The following is a 13998-nucleotide window of genomic DNA, read 5'->3' on the forward strand; positions in this document are numbered from 1 at the left end:
GGGTGGGTGCCAAAGCTGCTGAGTTTGCAGTGTTCACTAACATAGCCAGAGTATCCGCTCTCCGGTTGCCCTCGGTGATGTCTCCTGGCAGGTCTGTGTGTGACCTAACATGCAAAATATGATAAGGTTGCTCTCTGTGGGAGATCAGCCAAATTAGTTCTGAGAGCAAGCTATAGAGCGTTTTGTTTTGAATTTCTTTGAGCAGGGCATGTTCGGCCCGCTCTGCTATCCCGGCTACATATGCCGAATCAGTGACCAAATTGAAAGGTTGTTGGAATTTTCTGAAGGCTCTCACAACCGCTGCAAGTTCAGCGATTTGGGGGATCCCTGAACTATTTGGACGTCAGATTCCCACTTCTGACTGTCCGGGTCCTTCCAAGTGATCACTGATTTGTGGGATCTTCCTGACCCATCAGTGAACACTGTGAGAGCATTTTTTAATGGTATTTTGCTTTTAAAAATTTTTGGGGCCAGATATAAAGTGTCTTTAAATAATTTGTGCTTGGGATAGTGTATCCGAATTTGACCAGGATAGCTGTCTACTGAAATCTGCAAATTTTCATTTGTTTGTAAGAGGAAATCCAATTGGTCCAAATTTAATGGTAAATAGATGCATGCTGGGTCACACCCTGCGAGGGTCCGGAGGCGCTGGCGGGCCTTAATGATTAGTTTAGCCATGATTTCAGGATATGTGGTTACTGTTTTGGCAGGTTGGTGGGGGAGGAACAGCCACTCAATGATAAGGAGTGGGTCTCTCTGGCTGTCGTCCCACTGGAATAGCAGGGCATGTAAGTTGGGAGACTTACCCAGGATGGCACACTGGATTGGGAGGGACCGCGCGACCCGATGCGCCTGGCGGGACTTGATAGCAGCTGCGACTCTCTCCAAGGCCTCACGGGCATCCGGTGTGAGATGTCGTGGGGATGCCAAGTCACCGTCGCCTTTCAGCAGGTGGAAAAGTGGCGACAGCTCCTCTGTGGTGAGTCCCAGGAGAGGTCGGATCCAGGTGATGGTACCGCAAAGCTGCTGCAAATCCCGCAGGGTCCGTGGGTCGTCCTTGATGACAAGAGACTGGGGCGCGACGGTCCTTCCCGTAATCAGGAAGCCCAGGTATTTCCAGGGGGACGACAGCTGGATCTTGTCTTCCGCAATTTGAAAGCCCGCAGCTTTGATGGCTTTAACTGTCCTGTCTAAGGCTGCTTGTAGATATGTTGAGTTAGCAGCACAAATCAAAATATCATCCATATAGTGAAGGATGATGGCCTCTGGAAAAGGCGACGAACTGGGGAAAGGACCTGTGCCACAAAGGTTTGGCAGAGCACCGGAGAATTCTTCATTCCCTGGGGCAGAGTGGTCCATTGATACCGTTTGTACGGCTCACCTCGGTTGATAGACGGAACCGAAAACGCGAACCTGGGAGCATCTCCGGGGTATAACGGGATGTTGAAGAAACAATCCTTGATATCAAGGATTGCGAGCTGCCAATCCCGGGGCAGCATAGAGGGAGAGGGAAGGCCCGGTTGCAAAGGTCCCATATCTTCAATAACATCATTAACCCTGCGTAGGTCTTGGAGCAGGCGCCACCTGTCTTTGCCGGGTTTTTTAATAACAAAGACAGGTGTGTTCCAAGGGCTGGTGGAGGGTATTAAATGCCCTAGGCGCACCTGCTCCTCTACTAGTTCGTTGAGCGCATTAAGTTTTTCGATTGGCAAGGGCCACTGGTCCACCCACACCGGTGTATCAGTTTTCCAATTAAGCGGTGGGGAGGTGCGCTCCGCAGTGGCCCAGACTAAAAATCCCACGCAGGGCTAGGGATGTCGAGACGGGCACCCCATTGGGACAACACGTCCCTGCCTAATAATTTGATATTGGCTGCAACTACAAAAGGCCGAATTGTGGCAATCTGGCCCTCCGGCCCCTCTACACACACGAGGTGCTTACTGCGTCGGGAATTGACGGCTCCTCCCACGCCGGAGATTGTGCCACAAGGGGACACTAACTCCCAGTCGCGCGGCCACTCTGCCTGAGGGACGATGGTAACGTCCGCACCGGTGTCTGCCATCAGGTCCAACGAAATGTTTTTCCCCTGAAAGATAAAAGTAGTTTTAATAATTGGTCTTTGTCTGCTAACGTTCTGAATGAAGAAAGCAGAAGGGTCTTGATCTGTAGGAAAGTCTGATATAATGTTGCAGCCGCTGTCATTGAAGTGCATATGTGAGATGTAGCCAGTGTCCTTGTAGTGCATATGTAAGATGTAGCACAGAGCTAAAGGAGACCCTCTCGGCAGAGAGAACGGAGGATGATGGCACACCACGGAGACGTTGAGCTCTGCCCCTGGCTCGAAGTAGACGACCTCCGGGATGATGGTGAGGTCGTCCGGCGTGCTGATGGAGTCCCCGATGAACAGCACTGTGACGGGGTGGTCACAGTATGGTGGCGGCAGGAATCCTACCGGGACACGGACCAAGTCCTCATCCGGAAACATAATGTGGATGGAACTCCGGAGGACTTGGCGGCGGGCACTGTTCAGTTGTTGAGTCCGTCTGAGGAGTCGGAGCCCGTCCTCCTGGCTGCGGATGTCCGGAGAAACGTGCCGTTGGGGCAGTGGTTTTCCGGGAGTGATGGCAGCACAGGGCATTGGGACGGGCCATTTGTTGTCGTAGCGCGGCCCCTCAGCGCGCTCCGCCTCCCGTTTCCCGGCCGATGATAACGAGGATTCCTGTAAGGTGGTCTCGGGGAGGGGTTATACTGAGGGTAGGACCTCTCTGGTGGCCAGTGTGGGCAATTGGCTTGTATATGGCCCAGCTGGCCGCAGCCGAAGCAGCGCGTGTTCATGAGGTCCACCATTGCCTCCCCCACACCCCTGCTCACCGCAAACGCCACAGTCTGCTCCATCGATGCCGCTTTTGTGCACGCCTCGACCATCTTGGCGATGGTCGGCTCCGGATCCTGGGGGAGAGCTCGCAGGATCTTCTTTGTCTCCGGGTTAGCGTTGGTCAAGGCCATCTTACGCAGCAGTTCTTCTCGAGCCTCGACGTTCTCAATCTGCCGGTCTATAGCCTCCTTTAACCTGTCAATATACTTAATAAAAGTCTCATCAGGGCCCTGGAGGATGGATGTGAAGTTCTGGAGAGGGGTGGTTCCATCAGGCATTTTTAGTAGGGCCTCCTTCCCAGCTTCTCGGATGTCATTTAGCAGGTTGTCGGGAAGGAGGATCTGATCTTCTGGTTTACTAAATTCCCCTTCCCCTGCCAGCGCCTCCAGGCCCTCGGCGCCATCTCCCAGCACCTCCTTAAGGTTGTATTTGGTTAGAATAGGTTTTAATAGCTTTTTCCAATGTATTTCCCACAGAAGAAATTCTGTGGGGGACAGCAGAGCCTTTGCTATATATCGAATGTCATGCTGCACCAAAGTATGTCCAGTAAAAGTAAGCTCCAATATGTTTTTAAAAAACGGGGAATTTCTCCCATAGTCCTTGGCTGCCTTCCTCAATTCCTTCACCTCCGTATATGGCAGCTGTTCCCACCGCGGTTCCTTCCCCCTCTTGAGCCTAACCGGTGCCACGATTGGGCCTAGATCCCTGGCGAGATCTAGGTCCCCATCCCTAATTGCCTTGGCCCTTATCCGGGCCCAGCCCTCCCCTGGCTTGGTTGTTGGCCGGGGGTCGTCACTGTCCTCATCCTCTTCTGAAGATGAGGCAGGACAGGCTAGGGCTCGAAGCCTCTCCCTTGCCGGTGGGTCCTGGTTATGAGAGACCCTGCAGGCCAAGATGGCCTGCTTCCGGCAAGGCCTACTTCCGGTTCCGGTAGCGTGGGAACCGGAAGTGGCAGGAGAGGGGGCGTGGCCTGACCCACCCACTGGGGCATGGCCTGACCCACCCACTGGGGCGTGGCCTTCTGGTAGGCCTGTCCCACCCACCAGGGGCCCGCCCAGGGGTGTGGCTAGGGAAGCAGAGTGGGAGGGTCCCGACGTCACCGAGATCGACGCATGATGGGGGGCGGGACCCGACGCGGGGGCGGCAACCGACGAAGGGGGCGGAGATGGTAAAGTGGCGGGAACCAGAGGGGTTGAGGAGGAGGAGGCGCCATTTTGTGTCTCAGGGCAATCGGCCACGAGGCCGCCGCCATTTTGAGGTATTATTAAAACAGAACTGGAACTGGGAGTAAAACTGGGGTTGGGGGCATGAGGATCGAGGGAATGGATAGGGCTCGTGTTGGGGTGGCCAGTCCCAGCACAAGAGAAGGACAGAGTGGAACGGGAGGCAGCAGGGAGACGGTAGCAGCCCTGTGCCTTATTTTGGCAGGATCTATCTCCCGATCCACCCTTAGGGGAATTGGGGCTAGGAGCGAGGGGGGCGGAATAAGGGGTAGGAAAACTGGGACCCGAACTTTCCCCTTTTAGTTTAACTAAATTAAAAATAATATCATAAATAGGAAAAAATCTCCCGACCCTAAAATTCCCAGAAACTTGTAAATCATAAATATAACGCCCAATTTTTCCCCAGAATGAAATAGAAAGAACATCCTCAGTAGAGGCATCTGGAAAATGATCAAAAATGAAAATAACAAAAGATTTAAGGACCCGCTTATTAAAAGAAACATTCCCCAACTGAAGGGTAGCTTTAACTTGGCAATAAAAGTCTCGTCTTGCAGGGGAGAGGCGGTTACCCATCTCCTCACTGCAGAAGAGAATCCCCACCCGAGCAAAGGAAAAGGAAAGGAAAAGATAAGAGCCTGCGTCGGCTGCTCTCCTCGAGCAGCTGCACTCACCCAACTACGACGCGGCGAAAAGAAAAGGCTGAGGCGGGGTAGTGGAGCTCTGCTGGTGTCGTGGAATCCGGGGCTTCCCTTGAAGCTGCAGGATCGGATGTCCACGACTTGTCAGCAGATCCAGGAGATAGGAGTCTTCTTAAAACAGAAGAACAGCTACTCCTGGGATTGGCGGCGAACGGCGCTTGTAGTCCCGCAGCGCAGGGTCACAGATCCTCACGCGGCAGGAGACGCTCGTCGGAAACCGGGGCAGCGATCACCGTGTTCGCGGCGCCAATTGTATAGAATTAGGTCCTCCGGGGGTTCCCTGGGTTCCCAGCCAGTCCGGGGAGTGATCCTCGGCTGACCGGACCGAAGGGAGGGGTAGATGTAACCCGGAAAGCTCCACCAAATAAAGACGAGACGTCTCCCGAGCAGCAGGATCCGAGAAGTTTATTGCCAGGAGCAGCAACCTCCCGAAGGAAGAGCTGACTTCGGGAGCACAGCACTCGGGCGGGACCGAGAATATAAGGGCAGAGGGATAGGAGTGGCTAGGGCACAAACCAACCAATGGGTAAAGGGTAGAGGGGAGGAGACGGGATGGGGTGACATGTAATGAACCAATCGGGATACAGGAGAGGAGTGGCATTCTAACAGGGTCCAATGGGATTAACAGAAGAGAAGAACTTTCTAGAACTGGGGAGTGTGTTAAGCTTTGACAGACAGCCTCAACTGGGGAGGGAAACAGCATGTGATTGACAACTTTTGCTATATTGAAGTTGCCTCCCAAGGTCCAGCTCTCTTGTTGTGTGAGTTTGAAGCACAAAACTGAGAAGCTGAACTGCATTTGACCTGATTTGCAGTCCTCCTCACCCTATAGATGGATAGCTCTTAAATCCCATTACACATGGATTTGGTAGGCTCAAATGAAAAAGAATACAGCTTCTGGAAAGTTACTGTTGAATTCCTTATTCTGTATAAGAATGTGCTTGCTTTATTGCCTCTGTTGCAACAGCTGTTCAAGGCTCTTTACATGAACTTTTCAATTTTGAATTCTCATTGCAAGTGAGGTTTTCAAAAGTTATGCCATCTGGATTCAGGACACTGATCATCAAGATATGTGCTATGCACAAAGCAGGTAATTAATCAGGTAAACACTCCTGTGTTCTGGTTCCAGAATACATTTGAGTCTCCTTATGAATGGCCACATTATCAGTACAAAACTTATAGTGGAGCAAGAGAAAATTGTATTTCTTACAGATTGTCTTTCTTGTAGTAATTCTTCACCTGATAAACACATTAGAGGGTTCCTCTCTGTTTTATTTAAAAGCTTTCCTTTTATGAATAGGTACTGTGGATCCTGACCAAACTCTGTGCCCTGTATTTCACCTTACTCTGTGGCAGAATAATGAATTACCATGCGATTTTTCAAAGAGCAATTTGCACTTTTAGTGGATGGCAAATTGCTAAAAAACAGCTGCTTATCAAGATTGAATATCTCATCTCTGGATTAATGGTGGTTATTGGAGCCAAAAGAAAAAGAGACAGAGAGCAATGAACAGCCCAAGGAACTGGGAGAAACAAAGGGTAATTAAAGGATGAAGACTAATGAATGTACCAGAAGGAAGGAAAAAAGTGTGAGAAGACAGAAGAGATTTATGAGGCAAAAAAAAAAGTGTAGAGTAGAATAACAAAGGCTAAGAACAAACAGGGGTTTACCAGCAACTGGTAAAGACAGTACAACAGTATGGATTGCACAGGAACAGGCAAGGTGAAGCAAGAAAATGGGGCAATAGGGGTAGAACCACAATAATAAACAAGAGCACTCTGAACACAACTATTAAGGGTACTCAGGCATAAATCATCAATAAACAAGCATTAACTTGTTTGGCAAACACTAAAAATATTTGAGGTTCTGTATTAACTATGTACATGAGAGAGGAGAGATGAAAGAATATGAGCAGATGAGGATGATGCTGTTCTTCACTGTGATGGTCCTGCTTAGAGCCTCAACTCAAGCCACCAAGGATGCAATGACTGTCAGCACAGGGATAGGGTATATTATTGTTAAGCTTTAGATGTCAGAGCTCCACTAGCAAGTGTTCAGTGGTTGGAAAACTAAGTTAGAACAAGACTAAGCACAGGGAGAGCAAGATCAGTTAAAGAACACAGTTTTCATGGCACTTATGGCTCAAGATTCACAGGACTTACTTGAATATCTCACAGTGACCATTGACAATATGTAAATTGAGCAATACTCTCAGGAGGTTGCAGAAAGATGTGTGTTATTTAATGTGTTTTAGAGGAAATAGAAGAAATGAACCCACTTGACAAAGAGAGGGTAGCAGTTTCAATTACTCTGCATTTCCTATTGGCTGTGCACAACCATAATATTCAGGAAGTAGTGCAGTGATATTTTGTAGTCTGAAATGCAGAGAGCAAATATTTGACTGTATATTTCAACCTGACAAAGCAAGTAGGACTTGCTTTTCTCAGAGAAAGATCGAGAGGTTCAGCAGGTAGACAGCACCCTGGTGACTGACAAATAGGAAGATGCCTGTGAAATTTAAGACCAGTTTTGGGAAGGCAAGTGTCCATAATGAGCACTAGGAAAGAAGGACAGGGTTGTAAATTAGACCAGAATGGGCCCAAGAAATAAAGCCTTGTCACGCAAGGCAGAGTAATACATTTGTTCAAGGACTTAAAACTCCACTTCTTGGGTGCACTGTGTTGTCCAAACCCGTTAACACTCATAAAACAAGAGTGTTAGGTTTAGAAAGGTAACACTGATGTAAACAAACAAAAATGTTATTAATTCATACTTCCAGAAACTAAGTGATTGTAATGAAATGGGAAGGAAATGGAAGATTTATGGAGGAGTCTATTTTACTTGGTTAACATTGCCATTTGGACCTCAAACCACTTCCAAGACTGTTTGTGACACATGAAGCAGCAAATCATGTTGTTCCACTGGTTTGGAAAGGTCACAGATATAAGAGCAACACAGCAAAGCCAGACCAGCTCCTGAGGTGCATAAATGGCAACCAAACATTGCCATGATCTGGCCCAGCATTAATTCTTAGTTAGCACTCCCATAACCACAAGGATTGGGAATATGGGGAAGTAGTTTATCTAGGGGTTTTTAAAAGTAGTTATATTTTCCATGACACCAAAACATGATGTTAATAAAATCTTTGGGTCATTTGACTTAAAGTTTGCAACTGAAGCACCAGACAATTCTAAATTTTCTTCTGATTAAGAAGGGAAGATTCAGCCCACAGCAGCGTAATAATTTAGTTATTTCAAGAACACACAATATTCAAAAGTAACATGAGTTTCCAGTAATTTGTCTGGGGAGACTCCTGCATGGCTTTGCATGCCAAATTCCGGCTTATTTCATTTGTGCCAATGAATACCTTTGTAATTAGATCTCTCAAAGGGCTTCTGAAGAGGGAAAAGTCTCTACGGACCGGTTTTTTCAATTTCCCTGCAAGTATATAGCAGACCTGTTGGTTTCATTGTGATGATTACTGTGAAAAACAGTGACCAAGATCAAATGTCAAGGATGATTATTCCTGAGAAAGAAGAAACAGTGTAAAACCCTTTTACAGCAGGCAGTTTGATTATACAGCACATTGTTACATATGTGAACACAATATCTTTTTTCACAAATAGTAATTATTAAGATATGTGAACATTAAAATTACAGACATTATCCATAATTACAGTCTGCATTTATATTCTAATCTCTACTAAATTCTATTTTAGCAGCTTATTCCTCTTATAAGAACTGTGTGCCTGTGGGAGGCCGGTAATCCTGTCTCCAGCAGTGGCCAACAATGGAGATTTAGAGAAAAAATTGACACAGCAACTATATAAATTATCTCCCTGAAGCACTCTTTTAGCATCTAAACATTTAGTGCTCACCTTTTTTTTCTTTTCTTGCCATTTATCTTAATGGATTACATCAAGTCTTTAATCTTGTCATAAGCACCATCGCCAAAGGCTAAGAAAAACTTGAGCAAAAATAAATTTTAAGTCAATAAAGTTCCCCTGACATTCCATTACACATTGAGGTATATTTACACATAAGATAGAGTTTCTATAGGTACTGAGTATATTTATTTCCCAGATAATTTTGTAGAGGAGTGAAGAAGACCTACAGTTTCAGATTAGTTAATTGTGAGATAGCAGAGACTGATAATGTTCATATTTAAGGGGACAGCAATGTAATATTTGAAAGATTCTATAGATGGCACTATTGGAGAACACTTGCCAGTGGTGAAAATAAGCAAGGTTTTCATCACAATATTTCTATGAATTTTAAATTATTCAGCAGTTTTCTTTAGCAGGAATAGTTTGTGCCACATACGTTCATAAAATCTATTATGATAATTTTTCTTGACTTCAAGGCATGATAACAGAATGCTACTGCCTTTTTCACAAAGAAACAAGTTAATAAATAGACTTCTTCAACTGTATATTAGTCTCTGAATTCCGTAGCTACTAATATTGCCTGTCAATGTACAATTGTTGAAGAATTGAAAGAAAATGTAGAGTTTTCATTGTTCCATCCTTGGTTTAATGAGATACTTGTCAAGCAATAAAGCCATTTCCTTGATGAACAAAGGGCAAGCAACTTCCTTGGGCCATGTTTATTCAGCTCAAATCAATTTCCTACCTATTATTTTGATGTCAAATTCCATTATTCTGATATAAAAGTACAGCACATTTTTGAAATACCTGACAAACTGACAGAAAAAAACCCTTCACTTTTGAAATAACTTTTACTATAAGTATTTTTTACTTTCTACACAGTATAGAATGTTACTTGACATATTTTGACTACTATTGTAAGAGAAATTAATTCACAGTAAGATTTAGCTCAACTTGTACATGACAAGACACCTTATATACACAGTCATGTATATAAGTCATGTTGGGTTTACCTGACAATGCAGTTGGACTGGCACAGTCTGTTTCATAGTTACCATTTGGACACTTTTATTTCTATGTTTAACCACAAGGACAATTTGTTATTGAGTCACAGTGACTATTGTCACTATTGTCTTTTAGTCATTTAAGCAATACCAATCCCATCCAGCTTTGTTTCCAGAGACATTTTTTGAAAACTTGTGTCAACATGAGAAAATGTTTAAGTAGTAGCCACAGCATTTATGTCACATAAGGATAAAATGTGTTGTCTAAATTTTACCTGAAAAGCAATCTAAGCTTTCAGGTTTATCATTAACAGTCCAGTAAACCTAATATTCATGGCAGGTACAAGGGAACATGCATTTGTAATATTTATCTGAATAATTTAAAATGAGTTACCTACTCAAATACATCATATATAAACCCAAGTGGAAGTCATGTATGATAAAATGAAGGAGATGATAATACCCTCCACACCAAATCAGCCATGTCATCATGGGATGTGATGTCCCAATAAAAATTCAATCATCTACTTACCATTCCCTCCAGTCACCCAAAGGAGTAAGAACAAGACCCAGCCAGCTAACTAGCACTTAGCAGGATGACTCTGAAATTATTTAGACTTCCTCTATGAGCATGAATAATATGCAGGAAATGTGCTTGCCGCCTTACTTTGTGAAGGTGTTCAGAGGTAGGTAGGTAGGTAAGTAGTTAATGGTGGGAACTGGTTTTAAAGCAAAGCTTCTAGATTTAAGTGCCTAAATGTGAGTTCAATATATAAGTTCCTATTATGAGTTTAAAGCTTTGAGAGTGTTTCTCATCCCATAGGGATAGGACTGGTGTCGGGTCTCAAAGACAGCTTTGCTGAGGAGCCCCAGCAGGAGTTTCCTCCTGCATTGCTTCAGGAGCAGCTTTAAATAGCCCATGATCCTGTGCTGAATTACACTGTAGCAGCAACAAGATCCACTTCATCTGGACCCTGACTCACAGACTGATTTGAAGGCTGGACCTTTACACCTGCCTCATCACTATGGAACTGATGTTTCATTTGCCCTAGCTCAGCTATCAGGCGTGGGGAGGCTTGATCAGGCTTTACCAAGTGAAAAAATTAAGTCAGACATGGCTTTTTTTATGTCTTTTGTTATTAGGCCCTCACTCCTTTGAGCAGTGACTCACATTTCCTTTCCCCTTCTTGTTGAAAGCTGGAACAGATTGCCCAGAGGGGCTGCAGGGTCTCTGTCACTGGAGATATTCAAGAACTGTCTGGACACAATCCTGGGCCATGGGCTCTGGGATGACCCTGCTTGAGCAGGGAGGTTGGACCAGGTGATCCACTGTGGTCCCTTCCAGCCATGCTGTATCATCAGATACTTGTATTCAGCTTAGAAAACAGAGCCATTAATCAGATACAGAAGTATTTGTGTAAATGCCTGTGGTAGTTACAATGCATCCCACAGTGCTAAGGGTTCTAGTGAGTAATGCAGTAGTTACACAGCAAAGTTCCTACCAATTTAGTTTATAGGATCAACAAAGACACCCATTTACCTTATTTGTTTTAGCAAAGAGTTTCTCAGGAGTAAGCATATGTAACACAGATGTTGTCTTGTGCAAGTTTAGCTGAATTTCTTATTTTCTTATCTTAGGTGAAAAACAAAGTTTGCAGCCAAGAAAACAGCATTAGAATACCTCAGCCTCTAATGTGTTAGTTTTGTATATGCCTGCCATAAAAGAAAATTGAAAAGCTTAAATTGTCATATTTTTCACCTTAAATGTTTGTCTGTCTATAGAAGTAATTTTACAAAAATGAAATTTCATACTGCTCACCTCTGTGCACTGTGGCAGAGTGAATTCATTCTGTTTTGGGATAAGGGTGCACGTATGGGTTCCACGCACCTGTCAAACCAGATTTTTTCCATGCATATAATCAGTACTTGCAGGATCTACAGGCCATTCACAAGAAAATTATAAGTCATTCTAGTACTTCCTATAGTTGCTCCTGCTGCATTGTGACAAAATATGTTACTTTCTGACACTTGTAAAATATATTTATTGTGAATAAGCATACTTTTTAAAGATAATGAAAATAAAATATTTACATCTTAGAAGTTCCGGAATGAAGTATATTAAATAAAGTATTGTATTTGATATCTATAAATCAGGATAATGCCTTCTTATTAAAGAATTCTGACATCTGCTGCTGAAGCTGTGGGTCTTATTTTTTAATACTCTATCTGAAATATGAAACTATAAACTTAATTCTTTCTCTGAGTGATACTATAAAATCACCTTTTATTCTTGTTCTCTTTCTCTGCTTCAAGGCTTTTTATCATAGCAATCTTCCTTTCATATCCCTCCCAATGACAAGCTGCTGATTTTCAATCCTGCTGATTTTGCTCTCACACTACTCATTGTCCATGCTTCCTCCATAAGCAGCAAAGAATTAACTACATTGATAAAGTGAAACTGAGTCTGCCATAGAGACTTTCAGATACCTCATTACACACTTTGCCTAAAGTGACCTTTTAAGCAGCAGCACATTTTCACGTAAGATTGACCACTGTGGCACAGGTCCTGCACATGTAAGTCTCACTGTACAAAAATCTCCTAAGAGGAGACTGACTTAACAAATGATGCATGAAGAAAAAATGTCCATGTACAAAATGAATTACTATTACTGATTGTTTTTAAATATGAAGACATCAATATAGAGATTTTAACTACTAATGGAGAGCCTTGTCTTAACTACTGAAAAAAAAAATCCATATGGAATACTAAGTATTACTCTGTCTTTTGTACCTGACAGTGTTTATAAGTTTTAGTGATGTATAGTACAGCACCAAATCTGTTTAGCAAGCTTTATTACTATTTATCATCCAGGGTAGTTGTTATGCTAAATACTTCTGTTTCTGTGAACTCTTAAGTATAGATGCCAGGAACTTCATGCTTTAGACATTATATAATATATTACTACAGACACTGCCTAGCCTTGATAGCTGGCATAACAACTATTGTGATACCTAGGATGGGAATGATTTGATAATATATACATAGATTGAACAACAGCCCATCAAAAGCCTGATTCTGATCATTCAAGCATTTAATAAATCTGTTATAATTGATATTCCAGTGATTAAAATTTACTTTTAGACTTACTGAGATTTTGTGCCATCAAATCGTTGTACCTTCCTCAGAAATATCATCTATAATCTATCAGGAAGAATTAATAAAAAGGTCAGCTGTGCAGTTACTGCCCATTCAAGAGGCATCCTCAGGTCAGGTTATGCTGGTAACAAGTGAGAGATCTGGATCCTGTCTAGTCATGCATCTGCCTGCTGGACACTGTCCAGCAGGGACACCTTGAACCCTATTCTGAGGGAGGTGATGTGACAAATAGACAAATCACACGAGCTTGCAGCATGCTGGCTGTATTCCAGTCTGATATCTGAGGCCCATCTGTGATAAGGCAGTACAAGGTGCAGCTGGGTGGTGAGTGGGTTCACCAGCAGATGCTCTACAGAAAACTTGAGTGTGGAAAGGTAGCAAAAGGTATCTCAGAATGCACTTCAAGGACATCCTGAAGGTATATTTGACTGAGAGCAAGTTAATATAAAGCAATGAAATTGGGAGCACCAAAATGAGGAAAGATGTTAGTCTCTTAGAAGGGAAACAGCAGAGCTTCAGCTGGGAAATGCAGAAGTGAGAAGGGAACACTTACAACTCAGGCATTTAATACTGGTGTTTAACTAAATAGTAAAAACAGTTTATCACACACAGGTCTAAATACATCCTGCACATCTATGTAGCTTGATTTATTCCAGCAAATCCACAAATACAGTAAACTAACAACTACATGATCATGAATTAGCTAATAACTAACATGATTACAGATATTATTTGCAAGAGCATGTAGTTACAGGACAAGGGGGAATGGCTTCAAGCTGAAAGAGAGCAGGTTGAAATTAGATATCAGGAAAAAAAAATCTTTTGAGACTGGTGAGGCACTGGAACAGGCTGCCCTGAGAAGTTGTGGATGCCCCATCCCTGAAAGTGCCCAAGACCAAGTTGGATGGAGCCCTGAGCAAGCTGAGCTAGTAGAAGATGTCCCTGGCCATAGCAGGGGAGTTGGACCTAGAAGATCTTTAAGGTCCCTTCCAAGCCAACCCATTCTGTGATTCTTTGATTCTATGATAATTATATCTCAAATATGTAATGTTGTTACAGTGGGAAAAACTTGACATTGTTTCAAGTCACGTAAACATTACAGAAAAGTATAATAATTTATCAGTTGGCTGAAGGCAGTTGAACCAGCCTGATT

The 13998-nt window shown here is 43.7% G+C and overlaps 2 protein-coding genes across 2 annotated transcripts in view; one reads left to right on the plus strand and one right to left on the minus strand.

The window, feature by feature from the left end:
* EYS (eyes shut homolog) overlaps nucleotides 1-13998 on the plus strand; it is a 723820-nt gene that overhangs the window by 697981 nt on the left and 11841 nt on the right. The window lies entirely within an intron of this gene.
* Nucleotides 1705-2916, minus strand: LOC128785679 (endogenous retrovirus group K member 6 Pro protein-like). Its single transcript, XM_053938439.1, has 2 exons — nucleotides 2872-2916; nucleotides 1705-2086 (listed from the first exon to the last, which is right to left on the minus strand). The coding sequence occupies exons 1-2, from the start codon at nucleotides 2893-2895 to the stop codon at nucleotides 1790-1792; spliced, it is 321 nt and encodes a 106-aa protein (XP_053794414.1). The 5' UTR covers nucleotides 2896-2916; the 3' UTR covers nucleotides 1705-1789.

Source organism: Vidua chalybeata, chromosome 3, assembly GCF_026979565.1.
Source record: "Vidua chalybeata isolate OUT-0048 chromosome 3, bVidCha1 merged haplotype, whole genome shotgun sequence".
Classification (NCBI taxonomy): Eukaryota; Metazoa; Chordata; class Aves; order Passeriformes; family Viduidae; genus Vidua; species Vidua chalybeata.

Bases quoted from the DNA above. Each gene is read 5' to 3' on its own strand.
- LOC128785679 (XM_053938439.1), bottom strand. From the start codon at position 2,895: ATGGAGCAGACTGTGGCGTTTGCG. The intron at 2,087-2,871 runs GTGAGCAGGGGT...TTTATCTTTCAG, and splicing joins AGCAGACTGTGGCGTTTGCG to GGGAAAAACATTTCGTTGGA.